The 19,958-nt window shown below is 45.1% G+C and overlaps 1 protein-coding gene across 1 annotated transcript in view; it reads left to right on the top strand.

Annotated features, from left to right (window-relative positions):
* The window catches only part of NCAN (neurocan), an 87,601-nt gene that overhangs the window by 44,956 nt on the left and 22,687 nt on the right, over positions 1-19,958 (top strand). The window contains exons 7-8 of the mRNA XM_032214327.1: positions 7,946-9,322; positions 17,363-17,479. Of these exons, the coding sequence (XP_032070218.1) occupies positions 7,946-9,322; positions 17,363-17,479 (1,494 nt within the window). The remainder of the gene's footprint in view (positions 1-7,945; positions 9,323-17,362; positions 17,480-19,958) is intronic.

The raw sequence follows: 19,958 nt of genomic DNA, 5'->3' as shown, positions 1-19,958 counted from the left end.
CTATTCGTTTTATTTGTATTAGAATGTATGACACCCAGATGCCACACTGTTCACGCATTGATTTGATATATTTGCTAAAAAAATAAAAATAAAAACTTGGAAAAGATAGTGTACAGGGATCAGGTGCCACGAACAATATGAAATAATAAAGTATAAATCCCCAAATTGAAAGGATAAAGACAATTTTTTTTTTGCTGGCTGGAACTGAGGAGAAGCCAGTGATAATGCACAGAGATGCTTTTCATGCTGGTGTATAAAAAGACACAGCTTTGATAATCTGGCACATTTGGAAGGCATTTCAGAGTCACGATCCTTCGGTAGAAAAAAGCCCCCCTCGCTGGGCTCTGACATGAGCTCCTCTTAACAAAAGACCCATCCAGTAATACTGTCCCGTTTCCCCCCCCCAAAAAAAATAGTCAGCCTCTTTTGTCTTGTAAACAGCTGAGTCTTGACCAGATCTTTCTGAATTTTAAACAAAAGGCATGTGCTGAAACTGACTAGATATTCTCGACTGAGGGGAATGCATTTTCATGGGAGGGAGAGGAAGGGAGGAAAAGTGAGAGGAAGGAAGGAAGGAAGTAGGGGAGAGGAAAAGAAAAGAGAAAAAAGAAAGGAAGGGAAGAGAAGAGGAGGAGGAGAAGGAAAGGGGGAAGAAAAGGAGGGAGGTAGTAAGTATATAGGGGAGAGGAAAAGAAAAGAGAAAAAGGAAGGGAAGAGAAGAGAAGAGAAGGAGGAGAAGGGAAAGGAAAGGGGGAAAAAGGGAGGGAGGGAGGTAGTAAGAATGTAGGGGAGAGGAAAAGAAAAGAGAAAAAAGGAAGAAAGGGAAGAGAAGAGAAATATGAGAAGGGAAGGGAAAGGAAAGGGAAGGAAGGGGGAAGAAAGGGAGGTAGTAAGAATATAGGAGAGAGGAAAAGAAAAGAGAAAAAAAGAAGAAAGGGAAGAGAAGAGAAATATGAGAAGGGAAGGAAAAGGAAAGGGAAGGAAGGGGGAAGAAAGGGAGGTAGTAAGAATGTAGGGGAGAGGAAAAGTAAAGGAAAGAGAAAAAGGAAAGGAAGGAAAGAGAAGAGAAGAGAAAGAGGAGAAGGGAAGGGAAAGGGAGGGAAGGAGGAAGAAAGGGAGGGAGTAAGAATGTAGGGAAGAGGAAAAGGAAAGGAAAGAGAAAAAGGAAAGGAAAGAAAAGGAAAGCATGCGAGATAGACAACCATAGAGAAGTAAAGAGCTAGGCAAACCTATCATAGACATAGACATAGACAGGTACAGAGAAGAAAGTAGAGAGCAATTAATAGGAAGATATGTAAATACTGAAAGCTAATTCTTGCTATAGAATCTGCCCCCCCCTTTCTGCTGTACTCTCTCTCTCTCTCTCTCTCTCTCTCTCTCTCTCCCTCTCTCTCTCCCTCTCTCACACACATACACACGTCCCTACAAACTCCACAACATTCAAGGGTGTTCCTACAGACTCTTCATCTTGCTCTGCTTATCCTAGCCCTCCTTCTCTCCCCCCACTCTTAACCCCAGCCCCAAACCCTCCCAGGGAGATTAAGAACCTTAGAAATTTAGAAATCCCCCTGCTCAACCCCATTAGCTCAAAGGACCATAGTTGCAAGGCGATGCATCTAATAAGGAGGCAGTTGCCACAGAAACCATTCCCACATGCTCCTTGGCATTGTAACCGTTGCCAAATGCCTATGATGCAGCCCTTCCACGCAGGCACTTTCGGAGGCCCAGATGGAGAGGTGCCAATTCCCTGGGCTTATTAACACCCAGACAGATGGGCTGGCCATGGGGGAGCGAGCAAGAGGGGAAGGGGAGAAACTTTAATAGAAGGTGGCATAGAGACTGAAATCTTGGTTTAACAGATTTCAAGTCAAGTTCATCAAAATCATAGTGGGTAGCTATGGCAAATTTATGACTTGTGGACTTCAGCCCCCAGAATTCCTGGGCCAGCAATGAACTTTGCACACCATGGACTAAATTTCTATATGGTATATTTTATTTGCATGATGATAGCACCGTTATATGATGAAAATACCATGGTGCCCTTCTCTTCAGTTTAATGGACCTTTCTAAGTTAGCGATAAAAAGATAAAAGGTTTCCCTTGCCCAGTTGTGTCAGTGTGTGTGTGTGTGTGTGTGTGTGTGTTTGTTCATCTCCAATTCACAGCAGAAGAATCAGTGTTGTCCGAAGATGCTTCTGTGGTCATGTGACCAACAGGTGCACAGAACACTGTTAACTTTCTGAAATGGTACCTATTTATCTACTTGCATTTACATGCCTTTAAACTGCTAGGTTAGCAGCAGCAGGGAAAAATAATGAAAGCTTGCTCCCTCATGCGGTATTTGGGTCTTGAACTAACAACCTTCCAACCACACAGTGTCTTAACCGCTAGGCCACCGGGCCCCACAAGCTAGAGATATTCCCTCACCATTACTGTACCAGTAGTCCTCGTTTGGCAACTATCTCATTTAGTGACCATTGACAATTATGATGGTGATGACAATGTAACTTTATGACCAATCCTCCCATTTACAATCTTTGGAAGTTTACAGAGCATAGCGAGACTGAAATAAGATCGTAAGCACAGTGGCAGTTTCATTTAGCAGCCATTTTGTTTAATGGCCAGGTTGCTAGTCCCAATTATGGTCGCTAAACGAGGATTACCTGTACATTAAAATGAAGTTTTAAGGCAGGACATAAAGCGAGATTTGGACATAAGAGTGAACATGAAACGGGGTCAGACTAGAAGATCTTCTGAGGGCCCCATCTATCCCTTCTATATTGTTATACATTTACTGAGTCTTTTTCATAGAAAAATTTTTTATTTTCCATTTTCATAGCATATAATCACATGTATATTATTACATAGTCAATGTCATGTTGTATTATTAAGTAATTACATCAATTCAACTTACCATCAACTACCAAAGGGAAAAAAAAAATCAGTTATTGGCTCTTCTGCTCTCCATACACCATATTTATACCTTATCCGACACTTTCTTTCCCCTCTCTCCTCCCCCTTTCTACATCCTTTCTTCCCGCCATCATCTTCTACTCTACTTCCCCTTCCTTTCTCCTTCTCCTCTCTCCCCTTACCACTCCTCCTTATACACCTCATCTTCCCCCCTCACCAGTGGTGGGTTTCAAAAATTGTTGGAACCTACTCTGTGGGTGTGGCCTCCTTTGTGGGAGTGGCTTGCCACCCATGTGACCGGATATGAAATTATGAATTAGTACTTAGATCGGTCCAAGTAGCTATTCAGAAACTCTGGCATTGAAGCATGCAAGTCTTAAAGCTGTCAAGTTACAAGATCCTTGCCAGTGGTGGGTTTCAAAAAATTTTGGAACCTCTTCTGTAGGTGTGGCCTGCTTTCCGGGTCCACTGGTGGAACCTCTTCTAACCGATTCAGTAGATTTGACGAACCGGTTCTACCGAATAGGTGCGAACTGGTAGGAACCCACCTCTGCCCCTCACCCTCTCTCCTGTCCCTCTCTTCCTATCTTTCTTCTCTCCTCTGCTTCCCACTCTTCCTCTAATTCACTTGGTGTATTTCAGCTTCTGAGCAAGCTCCCTTTTGTGTTGATGGTATTTATAATTCCATTTCAATATACATAAAAAAGAAAAAATTAGCAGTATACATGTACAATCATAATAACTTAAAATCCAACACCCCTCCTCCAACTTAGTAAACTCCGCTCCCTCCCCCCCTCCCCCCAAGCCCCCCAACCTTTCCCCCCCCCTGACTTCCCAGAACCAATACAAGGTATAAGTCTAACAAAAACAGTTCAAAATATACTTAAAGAAAAAGTATAAAATTAATAACGTCTTTGAATTGAGCTTAGCTCCTCCTTGCTAGGCTAACTATAACATTTACTGAGTCTTGAAGAAGAATAGGAAGCTTGAACTCAGGAAATTCAAATGTCAAACCACAACACCTGCTGTAAGTAGGCCAAGTCAGTTGCCTACTTGCTTGGGAGTCAGACATAGAGCTTAACCATACAAGTCAGTATGAAACTAGTACTTCCTGCATGCCAACTGCAGCCTAGACATGAAAGGGCAGCGCAATATAATCTGCTTAACCAATAGAAATGAGCTAACATATTTCCGTGTTTTTGATGCTTTGAACATACTATAAGAATGTGTGTTGTGACTAGAACGCTGTTCAGATGTTAGAAATTGCAATCTCTATCTGAACTATTTGGCCAAATAAAGCTTTTCTTGATCTCGCGGTCCGATTCTCCTGATTTTTCTGCAACATTTATGGTGAGGCTCAGCCAGGAGATTGAGGAGCGATATTTCGCTGAGGACGGCATGGACCGACCAGTGCCCAATTGAGGCCGTCTAGTCCTACCTTCAGGCGCCAACAGAGAGTTTCTCTGGAAGGAGACTCACGACCCCCCTGGGCACTTGGTGGACACCGACTGATCCAAGAATTACCGCGAGATCAAGACAAGCTCATAAATAACGCCGGCTGAAATAAGAAGACACCTGCAGGCAAGTATTGTGGAAATTGTAGACCCACTCGGTTGAGAGTGGAAGAGGGGGCCCAATCACCCCCATGAGCCCGGGATAGCATTCCTTCCTAACGGAACCAGCGTATCCTAATGAGCAGGGACGTGCAGTCAGGGGAGGCAGGGGAGGCAGAGACTCACCACTGTCATCATGAAAAGAAAAAAAATGTAAAAGGAAAAAGGCAAGAGCTGAGGTCAGGTTGAGCTAGTTGCTGCCAGAGTCACTGTGGATGACTCTGCTTAACTGTTTAAAAAAGCCTCTAAAAAGCACCCTCTACAGGAAGAGGCAGGAGAATGACGTGCCTCATTTAGTCTGACTTTAGGCGTTTTATGATCACCCGAGCAGAGTTAAGAAAGGGTTAAAAGCCTAAAAATTCCTGACGTAGGGGAGGCACATCGTTCTCCTGCCTCCTCCAGTAGAGGGTGCTTTTTTAGAGGCTTTTTAAAACAGTTAAGCAGAGTCATCCACTGTGACTCTGGCAGCAACTAGCTCAGCCTGACCTCAGCTCTTGCATTTTTCCTTTTACATTTTTTTTCTTTTCATGATGACAGTAAGAGCAGAGTTGAAATCCTCTCTGAAACAATAGCAATAGCAATAGCAGTTAGACTTATATACCGCTTCATAGGGCTTTCAGCCCTCTCTAAGCGGTTTACAGAGTCAGCATATTGCCCCCAACAACAATCCGGGTCCTCATTTTACCCACCTCGGAAAGATGGAAGGCTGAGTCAACCCTGAGCCGGTGAGATTTGAACAGCTGAACTGCAGAACTGCAGTCAGCTGAAGTAGCCTGCAGTGCTGCATTTCACCACTGCGCCACCTCGGCTCAGCTGGAAAAGGTACGTGTGGGTCGGAGGGAGGGGGAGGAATTCAAACTTCATCGTCAACTGTAGATCCCTCCCCAAGTGTGGTTTGATTGCAGGCAGAGCCACATTGCCTTTTCAAACACACACACACACACACACACACACACACACACATCTGGATAAAACTATATAAGCCCAGCTTCACTGATTCAAGCCATTGGAAAATATATCCAATCCAACTTCTGTGTTTGTGTTTGTTTGACAGAGAATGAGTGTGAGAGGGAAGGGGGTAGGAGAGATAGTCCAATCCAACTTCTCTGTGTGCGTGTGTCTGTTTGAAAGAGGGGGGAGGGAGGGAGAGAGGAAGGAGGGGGAGGGAGAAGAAAAAGAATGAAGGAAACTTTTTCGCAAAGGAGAAAAACAAATGCTGTCACTTTAAATCGGAACTGAGCATGCCTGGCTGTGGAATTCTGGGAGTTGAAGTCCACAAGTCTAAAAAAAAATTGAAACCCACCACTGTGTCAGTGCCTCACCAGCCATAAACCTTACCGCATGTCACTGCTAATGAGGCTCTACAATTGTGTGGGTGGTTAAGTCACTGCAGTTCCTGTTGGTGACCGTGATTCTCCGGGGCCTCAGGTCAGTAGCAAGTGTCCTAGAACATGGGTGGTGAAGGAAGCATTCCTCAAACGCCTCTTCAATACATGTTACTCTATACATCTTGATCTTTAAAAATATGCCAGCGCTTGCTGGGAGATCTAAAGATAGTTATAGAAAACTTTGGATCTTTAAAAATAGGCCAGCGCTTGCTGGGAGATCCAAAAAGTAGAAAAGAGAAGATACTGAGCACCCCAGAACAAAGAAGAAGAAGAAAAATGTTGTAAGGTGTGTAGTCCTGGGTGGACAGGATACAACACTCTTAGAAAAAACCCTGAGATATAGTCAGTTACCAGGATGGGTAACAAGCCTCAAGGAGGGAAAAGAAAAAAGATAAAGAAAAGAAAAGTCTCGACGAAATATTTAGTTCCTGTGTTGTTTTAACTTGCGTGTTTGTCTTTGTTGACGTGTTTAAGTGGTTTTTTTTGTTTTTGTTTTACAAAAAAGAAAAGAGAGAGTCTCTGACATCAATGCCCTCCACCTGTGTATCTTTGACATGAAATGGTTGACACTGAAGAAGTAGGAGACCCAGGGAGACAAAAGGTTGAATCAGATATTGGTTAGAAAGAACAAACGGTCCCATCAGGTGGGGCCAGGAGAAAGAAAACCAAAAAGGTTACCGAAGGGACAGATCAAGTGGACCACAAACCTGGTCAAAGGGAGCAGTTGAGACAAAAACTCAAATTGCCCCTAAGGGAAATTTTTATTGCCAGGAATTGAGGGGGAGCTACGTAAGGTGTGGATCTCGCAGTCCGAGTCTCCTGATTTTCTGCAACAGTTTCACTGTGTCTCTTTTGCTGGATAGGAACCTTCTGTTTCAAACTGTATTTTGGAGTACGTGGGGATATGAACCCAATATCTGTCTGTAACTCTTTAAAGCAGCCGCATCTTGTTCTAAATATCAGGGTTCCAAGTAAAAACCCCAACAAAAGAAGACTCCAAGGCTTGAAGTTCCTCAAAGTTCCATTTTATTAGATGGCTTCCAGGCCTGACACTAAGATTTGAAGCTGTCCTGAGTATATGATCCCAGGAAAAGACAGGGCTGCAGTATTTTTCGGAGTATATGACGCATCTTTTTCCCTCAAAAAAGAGGGTGAAAATCGGGGTGCATCTTAGACACTGAATACAGCATTTCTGGCCTCCCAAAACCCCACCCCCTCACCAAAATGGCCGTGTATAGTCTTTAGGAGGCTTCCAGAGTGCTCCTGGGATCTGGGGAGAGCAAAAATGAGCAAAGAATAGGCCCTGGGTACCTGAGAGAGCGCCTCCTGCCGATTACCTCCCTCAGACCGATTAGATCTCACAGGTTAGGTCTCCTCCGGATTCCATCTGCCAGCCAATGTCGGCTGGCGACCCCCCGGGGGAGAGCCTTCTCTGTTGCAGCTCCAGCCCTCTGGAATGATCTCCCTGTCGAGATCCAGACCCTTACTACCCTCCCGGCCTTCCGCAAAGCCACCAAGTCCTGGCTGCTCCAGCTGGCCGGGGGGCCTGTGAAATATCCAGCCCCACGGAAATTGTGAATGTTGTGGTTTTGTTTTTAAAGTGTTGTCTTTGTCTAGTTTTCCCCCTTTCCCTTGTCTATTGTGAGCCGCCCGGAGTCCTTCGAGAGTGGGCGGCATACAAGACAAATAAAATCAAAATCAAATCAATTTTTTTGCTCATTTTTGCCCCACCAGCCCCCAGGAGTACTCTATAATCCTCCTAAAAGCTATACATGCCATTTCTTTGATAAAAAACGGGCCCGTTTTTGTGAAAAAAAGGGCCATTATGGGGAGGTCTGCAGAGTACAAAAACTTTTTTTTTAATTTGCCTCTTCAAAATCTTGATGTGTCTTATACTCCGAAAAATATGGTACTTTAAAAAGTTAGTGACAGATGCTGTATTCACACCCCTGCATGTTCTGAAACATTTTTGGGAATTAGATTGGAAGCACCGTACACTCCTAATATATGCATATGTTTTAATCCTTTCCAGGGTTGTCATTGCTTGAGAATCAAGGCCCCAAGGAAACCACCTTTTCTCCTGCCTCAACACCTCATTCCTTGGAAGACACAAGCGCTGAAAGAACCAACCAAGGATATTGGACCATTTCTGGACCAAGAAGCCAGGAGAAGGACGTATACAATGAGTACGTTCCCATATCATTCCCTGTCTCGGCTAATGTTCTACTTGATCTGCAGAAAGTTGCTGTGACTACAGGATACGATCCTGAACTTGCTTCCGTGGGGATCAGCATGCGAAGAGACTATCTTCAAGGGATGACCCAAGCTGGAGACCATGAAGGTGACTTTTCTGGCCATGGACAGGGGGTTACCCCAGCAGAATCCCTTGTGTCCTCTGACCACCGGAGGAACAAGCCACACATTGATGAGTCAAGTGGAGAGTATGATTACGGCTCCCGAGAAAATCATCTCAAAACAATGAGCTTTGGCGAAGAACTTCCAGGACCTGTGTTTGAGGGCCACCAAAACTTTCCAGAAGATGCTGAAGGAGAAACGGAGCCAGAAACTCTGCATTTTGTTAACCAAGAGGAGACAATGAGCCTCCTCGACATTGCGGGAAAAGACACCGTCTTGAAACAGGGCAGCCAACATTCAGAAGAAGCGTCTGAGCTGAGGGGAGAAGAAGCTGTGACATTCTCCCCAAAAGACGTCATCTCCCCAACACCAGGAAATGTGTATTTGCAGGAAGCTCAATTCCTCCCTGAGAAAACTGAGACCTGGTTGGTGGACCACAACCACCAAGATAGTATGGAGACCACCAGAGCAAACAAAGCAATCCTGGGGCCTCCAGATGGTTCCACGTTTACTGAAGTCCTAGATCCTTCTGAGGCACAAGGTAGCTGGGAACAGGCTACTCAAAGCACGGAGGGCCACCTTGAATCCACCACGGTAGAGCAAAGTCGCCACGAAAGCTCGGAGGAAGACAGTGGTGGCTACCATTGGCCAAATAGTGCCACTGCAGGACCTCCTGCTCACAATCACACCGTCTTCTTTTCTTCTGCTCAATCCCTTCCAGATGAGGCCAAATACGGAGAGGAGACCACAGCCTTGAATTTGCCTGAGGTGAGGACTCCATTCATACTCCACAGCACCTCAACGTTCATACACATGCCGCAGCCAGCTGCCTTCGACAACTCGCTTGTGGTTCCAAGCTCACAACCTTCCATCTATCCCACCGAGGGAGAGGCGGAAGCCAAGATGGACCAGGAAGGGTACATCCTCTCTGTCACTGGAGACTTTCTTCCCATGGAGACTGACAGTGGGAGCGGAGAAGACAAAGAAGATGCACCAGCACTCAAAGGAATCCCCCGTCTGGTGTGGGCCCAGGAGATGAATGACAGCTTGCTTGGTAAGAATCCCACCCCCTTTGCACAGTGTTTTTGTGGGGAGGGAAGAAGACGTGATGTGAAGACAGATAGGCCACCAGACATACATCAGCTCCGTTCCTTCTTGCATATACGTTCTTAGGAGTTCCCCATCCTTACATCGCCACAGGAAGGGTTTCATTCAAAGTTTCATTTTTGGAATTAATGGAGATGAGTAAATTGACTGTCCTAATCAAAGAAAAAGCTATAGTTCACTCTGTTTTCACTTCACTTGGAAACCACTTCTGGACTTTGTGCTTGAGGTGGAGGGAAAATGAATAGACTTCAACTCACAAAAATCCCAGCCACAATCAAGTGAGATTCTGGAAGTTGAAGGCCCATCCAAGTCACTTTTTTCAGTGCTGTTGTACTGTGTTTCCTCAAAAAGAAGACCCAGTCTTATTTTCTTTGGACCCCTGAAAAAACAGCTATGGCTTCTTTTCAGGGGGGTCTAATTACTGATTCACCTTGTTGTGGCAGCACCAACAGCCCCTCCCAGCAGGAGCCCTCTGCCGGTCCACTTCTTCTGTGGCTCCTTGCCGCCACTCACACACTTCAATCCTGGCTTCTGTTTTGCTGTCAGAGCCTTCCAGAAAGCCCTCTGCAGCTGAGAAACAGTCTCTGGATTGACCTGCGCAATGTCCTCTGGCTTCCATTTCACCTTCAGAGGCTTTCCGGAAGGCATCCGTAGCCGATAAAAGAGCTCTGGAGCTCTGTTATCGGCTACAGGGGGCTTTCTGGAAACCTCTGATGGCAAAACGGAGGCCAGGGACGACACACGGAAGTGGTGGCAAGCGGCTGCAGAAGAAGTTGGCCTGCAAGGTGAGGCAGGTGTTGGGGTGTGTGAGGCTTGGTAAGTAAGGCAGCTCTATCCATCCCCACCCTAGCTTAATTTTTACCTGTGTGCCCCACCCCCTACACCCCAGAGTGGGCGGGATCTTAATTAGGGCTAATTTTACAGGTAGGGCTTAATTTTAGCATATGATAAAAACATGTGCTCAAAAACCCGATAGGTGTCAGCATTCCAAATAGCCTCCAAAAGTAAATCAGAGTATTGCTCAAAGTTCCGATTTATTAAGAGAGCCATGTTGGCACATCTGTGAAAACCCGAATCTGAAAGCTTCCCGGTTTTCCCCACCTAGTTGAAAGTTCAAGATCTTGCCCCCACATCCACAAGTCCATCACATGGTCCAATCTCCCACTGCCATGCTAGCAGTTCCACCTATCCAATTCCAGTCAGGTGCAGAGGTGCAGAGACAAAGGATGACCTTGGATTTCTAGAAAGAACGTTGTTATGGCTACATAGAATCTCACTCCTTACAATCCCCCCCCTCTCATTTTCCTAGAATAGAAAATGCATGGTAGAATAATAGAAAGTGTGGCAGGCCAAAGATCCAAAAGAAAAGATGCCTGCAGGCCTAACAATAAGGGCTTCTTTTCAAGGTGAGTCATATTTTCGGGAAAACAGGATCACTCAGAACAGTGACCAAATGAATGGTTGCAAGTTGAATCTTCTCCAGGTGTAGAAAGGAACAGGGGACCTTTCCAGAGCCAGAGAGGAGAGAGAAAAATTGGCAGTTGGCATAATTTGTGCTTTGCTGGAAGGGCCGCGCTATTCAAGACTCCCCACTGTGACAAGCGACACTTGCAGCTAACTGAATCCTGTTCCGCAAAAAGCGTTTTTTGGATGTCGCTTTCCCCCCCCCTAACTACAAAGGCTTCGAACAGCTAAACCCTTGGGACTGTCACTCGTTACGATTCGAAACGGGGCTTTTAACACAACCGTGCTAAAGTCTCTGTGTTTTGCAAAGCTCGTAATGCACTTTTGCGGAAAATACATTCGGGGTATTGATTAGCTGGATTTATTCTCTTGTTCCTAATGTGGTTACAAGGCAGAGCATGTCCTCCTCGCGGAACCCAGACGACTAACACGGCTCCATAGATTCCCCTCCCCCTGCTAAATATACAAAATGCTTCCCCACAGTTTCCTTACACACACACCCACACACACCCACACACACACACACACACACAAGACCCCAAAATTCCCCTATATTTCTTCCTTTGGGCCACAGAACTGTGAGTATGGAAAGCCCTTGACTTACAATCACAATTGAGGTCAAGATTTCTGCTGCTTTGCTATATAGTTTTTTCATATAATTCTTTTATTAGTTTTTTCTTATCTTCATTTTTATGCCGGATTGTACCCATCTCGTCTCGTAACTTTTGTATTGGTTTTTCCCCCCCCCCCACTTTTTTGAGTCTAAATGCCAACCATCTCCTGGGCTTATTTCTGTTTTCAAATAGTTTGTTTTCTTTTGGCTGCTTTGATTTTTTTGTGCTAGTTCCTCTTTCTCTAAAATATTTAATTCATGTTTTACTAGTTCCGTCTGATTTTTACCATTTGTTTTTTGTGGTTCTCTCTGTAATTCCGCTTCAAGTCTTTTATATTCTTCTACTAATTCCTTTCGTCTTTTCTTCTTCTCCTTATTCTTCCTTCCTATATTGGAGATCACTAATTCCCTGAAATATGCTTTAGCAGTATCCCATACATTTTGCAGGGACGTTTCTCCGTTTTTATTCTTTTTGAAGAACTCCATTTCCTGTTCAAACTCTTTTATCTTCCAATACTGACTGTTTTAATGTCCATCTTGGTTTTCTTGTTTGTCCTTTCCATTTTACCTTTGTTGGGTTATGGTCGGCCCAGGTATTTGACTCCACATGTACTTCTTGTATATTCTCTTGCAGTTCTGGTGAACTCCATGTTATGTCAATTCTTGACCATGATTTATGGGTTCCACCACAAAACTGCGGTAGACTAAAGCACGCTCGACGAAAGCGCGTACGTGACGTCATCACAGCGTGACGAAAACAGCACGCTGTGAGCGGTAAACTTAAAATTAACGCGTAAATCTAAACCTAAACCCCCCAAACCTAACCCTAAACCTAACCCTAAGCCTAACCCTTAACCTAACCCTAAACCTAACCCTTAACCTAATGCTAAACCTAATACTAACCCTTAACCTAACCCTAAACCTAACCCTAACGCTTAACGTAACCCTAAACCTAACCCTAAATCTTAACCTAACCCTAACCCTAACCCTAACCCTTACCTTTATGTGAATCGGCTTGCTTTAAAAGCGCTTTCTAAAGCGCCCTTTTTTCTCTGCGGTCGTATTTGTCGCGCTGCTGATGACGTCAGGTATGCGCTTTAATCGGGCGCGCTTTAGTGGACCGCGGTTTTGTCGTGCCACGGATTTATGCATATTTGAATAGAAAGTATATATTTTTCCTCTGGTTTTAATTCCCTCCAAGCATCTTTAATTCCTAGTTCCTCCGTCATTTTAAAAAGATTTCTGTTGCTAAGTGAGACATTTGTAAAGCAAGTATTGCCCCATTTTACGATCTTTCTTGCCACGGTGGTTAAGTGAATCACAGCACTTGTTAGGTTAGTAACCTGGTTGTAAAGCGACTCTGGTTTCCCCATTAACTCTGCTCGTAGGAAGGTCGCAAAAGGGGATCACAAAACCCCAGCCATCATAAATACGAGTCAGTTGCCGAGTGTCTGAATTTTGATCACGTGACTATGGGGAATGCTGCAGTGGTCGTAAGTGTGAAAAACGGTCATAGGTCCTAATGGTCATTTTTTTTCAGTGCTGTCGAATGGTCACTAAACAAACTATTGTAAGTCAAAGACTACCTGTGTTGCAAAATGCATGCGTGTCATGAGAGCAATGATTACATACTTAACTTCGATAGGAACATTAGACTTGACTGCAAAAGTAAGAATTTGTGATTTACTCCCTAGATCGGGGCTGAGCAATTAATAGCAGTTAGACTTATATACCGCTTCATAGGGCTTTCAGCCCTCTCTAAGCGGTTTACAGAGTCAGCATATTGCCCCCAACAATCCGGGTCCTCATTTTACCCACCTCGGAAGGATGGAAGGCTGAGTCAACCCTGAGCCGGTGAGATTTGAACAGCCGAACTGCAGAACTGCAGTCAGCTGAAGTAGCCTGCAGTGTTGCATTTAACCACTGTGCCACCTCGGCCCTTCCATTCTCAATGGGCCACATGAGAAATTGTGGTGGGATGTTGTGGTGTTGCCGACACCACTCCGCCACCTGCCAACTCTGCCGACACCGACACTGCCACAGGCTGGATTGGAAGAGCCTGTGGGAAGTGACCCGCGGTCCGTAAAATACCCCTGTCTGCCCTAGATTGTTAGGATGGAGTGACCTTCACGGAAACAGTAAAGCACCTTTGAATCTGGATAAAATGATTTCCCCAGCCCTAAATAACCTGCTCCTTGTCGGTGCATCAGGAATTACGACGTAACTTCTGCCCAGAAGTTGTACAACTCTGCAGGGATTCAGACGGGAAGGGCCAAAGGTGAATCAGGGCAGACGTAGCCCCCATCCAGCTAGCCCCTCTCTGGAATGCTTTAACTAAAATGATTTCCCCCTCCCCGCTCCCAGATTTTCACAACTCCATGTGATGCTGGAAGGAGATACTGCACAGCGAGTTGGATCCAGCAGTTAAGGCACGAGGCTAGAAACTGGGAGGCTATGAGTTCTAGTCCTGTAAATTCTAAGAAAACCCCAGGACCGTGATGGCGAAGCTATGGCACACGTGCCACAGGTGGCACACGGAGCCATATTTGCCAGCACGGCAGCCCTCAGCAGCCCTCAGCTCCGGAACACGTATGTGTGCTGGCCAGCTGGTTTTCAGCCTTCTAGAGGGCCGGGGGAGGCCATTTTCACCCTCCTCAGACTTCAGGAAACCCTCCGGGGCCTAGAGAGGATGAAAAACAGGCCCAATGGCCCAACCAGAAGTTCGGGAATGAACTTCCGGTTGGCCCGTTGGGCATGTTTTTCGCCCTCCCCAGGCTCCGGAGGCTTTCCTGAACCCTAAGGTGGGTGAACACAGCCTACCCCAGTCTCCCTGGAGGCTGCCATTTTCGCTCTTCCCAGGCTTCAGGAAAGCCTCCAGAGCCCGGGGAGGGCAAAAATTCCACACACACACACTCCCCATGTGGGGGATCGCTCATGCATGCACAGGTGGGCAGGCACACCCGGGATAGCATGCGCGCACAGCGTTTTGCCACACCTTAGAAAAAGGTTAGCCATCCCTGCCCTAGGATTTGGTGTAATGATTAAGGTACTAGAGCAGAGGTCCCTAGGCCATGGGCCACTGCTGGCTTGTGAGCTGTTCAAAGCTCTGCCCGTGACATGCTAGAAGCAACGTTGTGCTTTTCATTGAGGCAAAAGGGGGCGGGGGGGACACGCTGGCAGACACAGCAGAGCACTTGAGCTGCCGTTCTTTGCTCCACCAGCATTTGCAAAAATCAGGAAAGGCCTTTGAGCAAGAGAGGACCAATTGAGGCAGGGCATAGCAACCCACTCAGCCGCAATGTCACTCATCAGAGCAAAGTGCTTGCCTTGAGATAATGGGAATCCAGTAGAGGAGGAGGGCAGGGAGGTGCCAATCTGGGTCAGAGGGCTGGAATAGTTATTCTATGTCAGGCAGGCAAGCAGGCAAGAGGGGAACAAGCAAAAAGTGAGTGCAATTTAATGCCTCCCACGGCCCAGCCTCTGAAGCATCTCCTTCATTTGGCCTCCTAGCGTGGCTGCTCCCTACAATTCACTAGCTACCGTATTTTTCGGACGATAAGACGCGCCGGAGTATAAGACGCACCATGATTTTGAAGAGGTAAATTTAAAAAACAAAGTTTTTGCACTCTGCAGGCCTCCCAAACCCTCTGCATGCTTCCTTTTTTGCAAAAAAAAGGGGGAGGGGGGCATGCAGAGCTTTGGGAGGCTTGTAGAGTTCTCCTGGGGGTTGGGGGGGGGGCAAAACGAGCAAAAAACAGCCCATTTTTTGCAAACAAAAAGGTGGGGCATGCAGAGGCTTTGGGAGGCTTGTAGAGTGCTTCTGGGGGCTGAGTGGGGGCAAAAACAACCCTGGTTTTGCTCATTTTTGCCCTCCCCAGCCCCCAGGAGCACTTTTCAAGCCTCCCAAACCCTTTGCACATCCATTTTTGCAAAGGGGTTTCTGGAGGCAAAAAAATGCTGCATTCAGTGTATAAGACGCACCCAGATTTTCACCCTCTTTTTTGGGGGGGAAAGGTGCATCTTATACTCTGAAAAATACGGTAAATTAAGGAATACAGATAGTATAGTTCTCGACTTACAACAGTTCATTTAGTGACCGTTCAAAGTTTCAACAGCACTGAAAAAAGGGGCACACGACCGATTTTCACAGTTACGACCTTCGCGGCATTCCCCATGATCATGTGATCAAGATTCAGTTGCTTGGCAACTGGTTCATATTTATGACTACCATGAGATAACGGGTTTCCCCTTTGTGACCTTCCGATGAGCCAATGGGGCAAGCCAGATTCCCTCAACAACCAGGTTACCAACTTATCATCTGCAACAATTCACTTCACAACGGTGGCAAGAGAGGTCGTAACATGGGGCAAAGCTCACTTAATAAATGTCTCACTTAACAACAGAAATTTTGGGCTCGCTTGTGGTTGTAAGTCAAGGACTGCCTGTACAATGCAAATCAGTAAACACAGAGAGCCAGTCTGGTCTAGAGGTTAAGACACCAGTCTAGAAACCAGGAGAGTGTGAGTTCTAGTCCCGCCTTGTTCAAGCCCAGCTTTAGCCATGATAGTCAGCTTTTGGGCCAATCACCCTCTCTCTGGCCAACCCACCTCACAGGGGTGTTGTTGAGAAATGAAAAATGGGGAGGAAGGTATGTGAGACATGTTCACTGCCTTGAGTTGTTTGTAAAACTAATAAAGGCAGGATACAAATGAAGGGATAAATAAATAATAAAATGAAAACTGGCTGGGTGGCTTTGGGCCAGTCACCAGGAGACTGTGAATTCTAGTCCTGCCTTGGGCATGAAACACATGTCATGGATTTGCCATCACTGACGTAGCTCAATCTTTCGGGGAAGACCCTGGTCTCCATGTTCTTTCAGAAGGCTAAAAAGGTAGAGGCTTTCTGGATCTCAAGTGGAAGGCTGTTCAAAGGACTGGGGAAGCTACAGAGAAGGTGCCTCCAAGGTCTCATGACATAACAGTATTTAAGGGGGTCATGGTGGTCTGGAGTGTACCCATTCTATTTGTGGAGTGTGATCACACTTGCAATATTGCATCCGGTTTTGGTTGCCACAATATTAAAAAGATGTGGAGACTCTAGAAAGAGTGCAGAGAAGAGCAACAAAGATTATTAGGGGACCGGAGGCTAAAACATATGAAGAATGGTTGCAGGAACTGGGTATGTCTATAATGAAATGAACAACTGGGGCAGTGGTTGGATTCAGCCGGTTCGCACCTATTCTGGAGAACTGATTGGTAACTTTCTAAGCAGTTCGGTTGTTGGAAGAAACCTCCTTTTGTTTTGTTTTTTCCCACTTTACAGGGCTAATCCTGTAAGGAAGGCAGGAAGGAAACATTCTAGTGTTGTTTCTAGCCTAATCTTTATTGTCCTGCTTATAGAAACTGCCTCTCTGGTTAACCCTTATTACATTGTAACAGCTAAGGTGAAGCGCCCATCAACGTGAGTGATGTTGAGTTGGCCACGCCCACACGGTCACATGACCACCAAGCCCCACCTACCCTGCTGGTCATTAGGGCAGAGAATTGGTTGTTAAATTATTTGAATCCCACCACTGAACTGGGGGTAGCATGAGAGCAGTCTTCCAATATTTGAGGAGCTACCACAAAGAAGACAGAGTCAAGTTATTCTCCAAAGCACTTGAGGGCAGGACAAGAAGCAATGCATGAAAAATAATCAAGGAGAGAAGCAACCTAGAACTAAGGAGAAATTTCCTGACAGAACAATAAATTAGTGTGGGTGCTCCAACACTGGAGACTTTTAAGAAGAGATTGGGCACACATTTGTCTGAGTGGAGGACCTGAGCAATCTCTCTGCAATTTGGATTGCTTGAACAACAACAAAAATAAAAAACCCTTCCTCCTTATCTTCCCCTTGTTTCTTTTTTTGCAGCCGAAAGTGACCCTTGCGATAACGATCCATGTTTGCACGGGGGCACCTGCCAGTCGAGTGGAAACCTTTCCAGCTGCCACTGTCTGCCAGGATTCACAGGCGAAAACTGTGAAATAGGTGAGGAGATTGGGGTGGGTGGGTTTGGGAGGCTCCGTTGGAAAAGTTTACGGGAATCAATTCCCATACTGGTAGTCCTTCCGAGGTGGGTAAAATGAGGACCCAGCTGGTTGGGGGCAATATGCTATCTCTGTAAACCACTTAGAGAGGGTTGTAAACCACTGTGAAGCAGTATACAGTGTTGTGGCCCACAACAGATTCGGACAGTGAGGAGGTTGGGGAGGAACATGGGCCAGTCCTGGAGTCTGGGGAAGGCTCTGATGAGGGCTCTGTGTCGGAGGCAGAGAGGGGGCCAGAGCCGTATGCCAATTATCAGTTGCCTTCGGAGTCAGACATAAGTGGGGCAGACAAACAGCTGGAGCCTGTTCCCAGTGTGCGTATGCTCACAGTTGCCAGACGAAGGGAACAGTTAAAGAACAGGGATTGACTTGGGAGTAAAGGTACAGGTGGATAGTGAATGGCTCCTCCCAGAGGAAATAAAAGAGGAGCGACAAGGGAGTGGAGTTTGCAGGAGACAATTAGTTCATTCCTGCATTCTTGCCAAATATTGGGGGTCTGAAAGATATCGGCCTGGCCACTCTCCAAGCCTGATAAAGGTTGGTAATTGTGAACCAACTTGAAAGACTGTGGGAGAGGAAAGACTTTTCTGGAGAAGAATTCACTGTAAATTAAATAAAAGGGATTTATCGGGGCAAGGACTCGACTTTGTGCTGCTGGGGAAGCCTAGGTCAGAACATACAGGTAATTCTTGACTTACAACCACAACGGAGCCCCAAATTTCTGTTTTTAAGTGAGGCACTTGTTAACTGAATTTTGCCTCATCTTACAACTTTTCTTGCCTCAGTTCTTAAATGAAGCACTGCAGCTGATAAGTTAATAACCCAATTGTGGAGTGAATTTGGTTTCCCCATTGACTTTGCTTGCCAGAAGGCCGCAAAAGGTTAGGCGGGGCTTGACGTCGCTACGACACGACATGCAATCTTGGCGCTCCAGGATTGATGTCGATATCTCTGTTGCTGGACAATCCTTTTTGGATCTAAACCATTCTGAAGGAACGGTGATAGAGAAGGCCATGTGCTGCTGATCTCAGGGGCATTGCAAAGCCTTTGATTGATCCAGGAAAAAGCTCTTTTTGCCGGCTACAAGAGAAGCAGCCAATATGACTATAGAAGGTTGGGACAAGCCCCTGAAACAGAAGCAGTACAGGAGAGTGTGCTGAAATGGTGAGAAAAATCTTTATTATTAGAGAAGAGAAAACCCAAAAAACTTGGAGTTAAAATAAAATTGAAGACAGAAGGAAGCAAGCAGCGAATTAACCCTGGTTTAAAACTATCGTGTTATTTTTTCCACTTTAATTTTGTTTGTTTTCTATGGATGGACTTTTTACAAATGCCTCTTACTTTTAAACTGGACTGTTCTTTTTTCCCCCCTTTTTCCTCTATACTTTTCCTATTTTTTGTATTTATGGATTAAAACCTCTTTCCTCGCAAGGCTCAGCTGGATCGTAATCTTTAAACAATTTTTTTTCATTTCCGGAGTTCAGAGCTTAGAAAAGAGAGTCAAAAACAGAGGGAAAAGATGTAACACTGCCATCTAGAGGCTAAAGGCTTGGCAACATCTGATATTACAAAGCTATCGGCTTTGTTTACTGAAAGGGTCAGTGGAAAAAACTTCACTGAATTTGTTTGAAACCTAGCAAAAGCCTTGGATGTTTTAGTGGCAGTGTTTATAACTTGGAAAAATGGCACAATATGAAGAAGAAAAGGAACTAACATTGCAAAAAATTATGTTAGAAATTCAAAAAGTCTTAATAATCACCGAGGGAATTGAAAAGAGACTTGAAATTATAGATCAAAATACAGAAAGGACGGAAGGAAGAGTTGAGAATACTTATAAAACAATGATGAAATTTGAAGACAGAGTTCAAAAAATCACAGAGACATATGAAAGTGATAAGAAAATTGTTGACACTGACAGCAAATCGAGTGCGGAAGGAAATGATAAGTGTGAAATATGGAAAGGAGAGATCGATGAACTGGAACTCTATCTCAGATGTCAAAACATAGAGGGAGAAAGGGGAGAAAATTTGGCAGAAACAATGAGAATAATTTCGGCAGAAGCACTAGTGATAACAAAAGTCAAGCTGATGAAAGGAACAGATGGAGGGTTTCGAATTCTTATAAGATATCCAATGAACAACAAGTTGTCAAGAGAAGTCCACATAAGACTTATCAAGAAAGCACTTAGAATACAGATTCTACAAATGGCAAGTATTTCTGGAATGATACAGGATGATGAAAGGAAATGTCACAATAAAATTTAATTAAATGTAGTTAAACTTTGAGTACTATGTATAAGATAAAGTAACAATAGCTACAGTCAAATAAATGATCAATAATGATAATAAGGCATTTATATATACTAAATTGATAATATGAAATTTTATAGAAACTATAAGTGAGGATGATGGAGACGATGT

This window comes from Thamnophis elegans, chromosome 1, assembly GCF_009769535.1.
Source record: "Thamnophis elegans isolate rThaEle1 chromosome 1, rThaEle1.pri, whole genome shotgun sequence".
NCBI lineage: Eukaryota > Metazoa > Chordata > Lepidosauria > Squamata > Colubridae > Thamnophis > Thamnophis elegans.
Note: the sequence above shows the minus strand (reverse complement) of the source record. Positions and strands in the feature narration are given on the sequence as shown.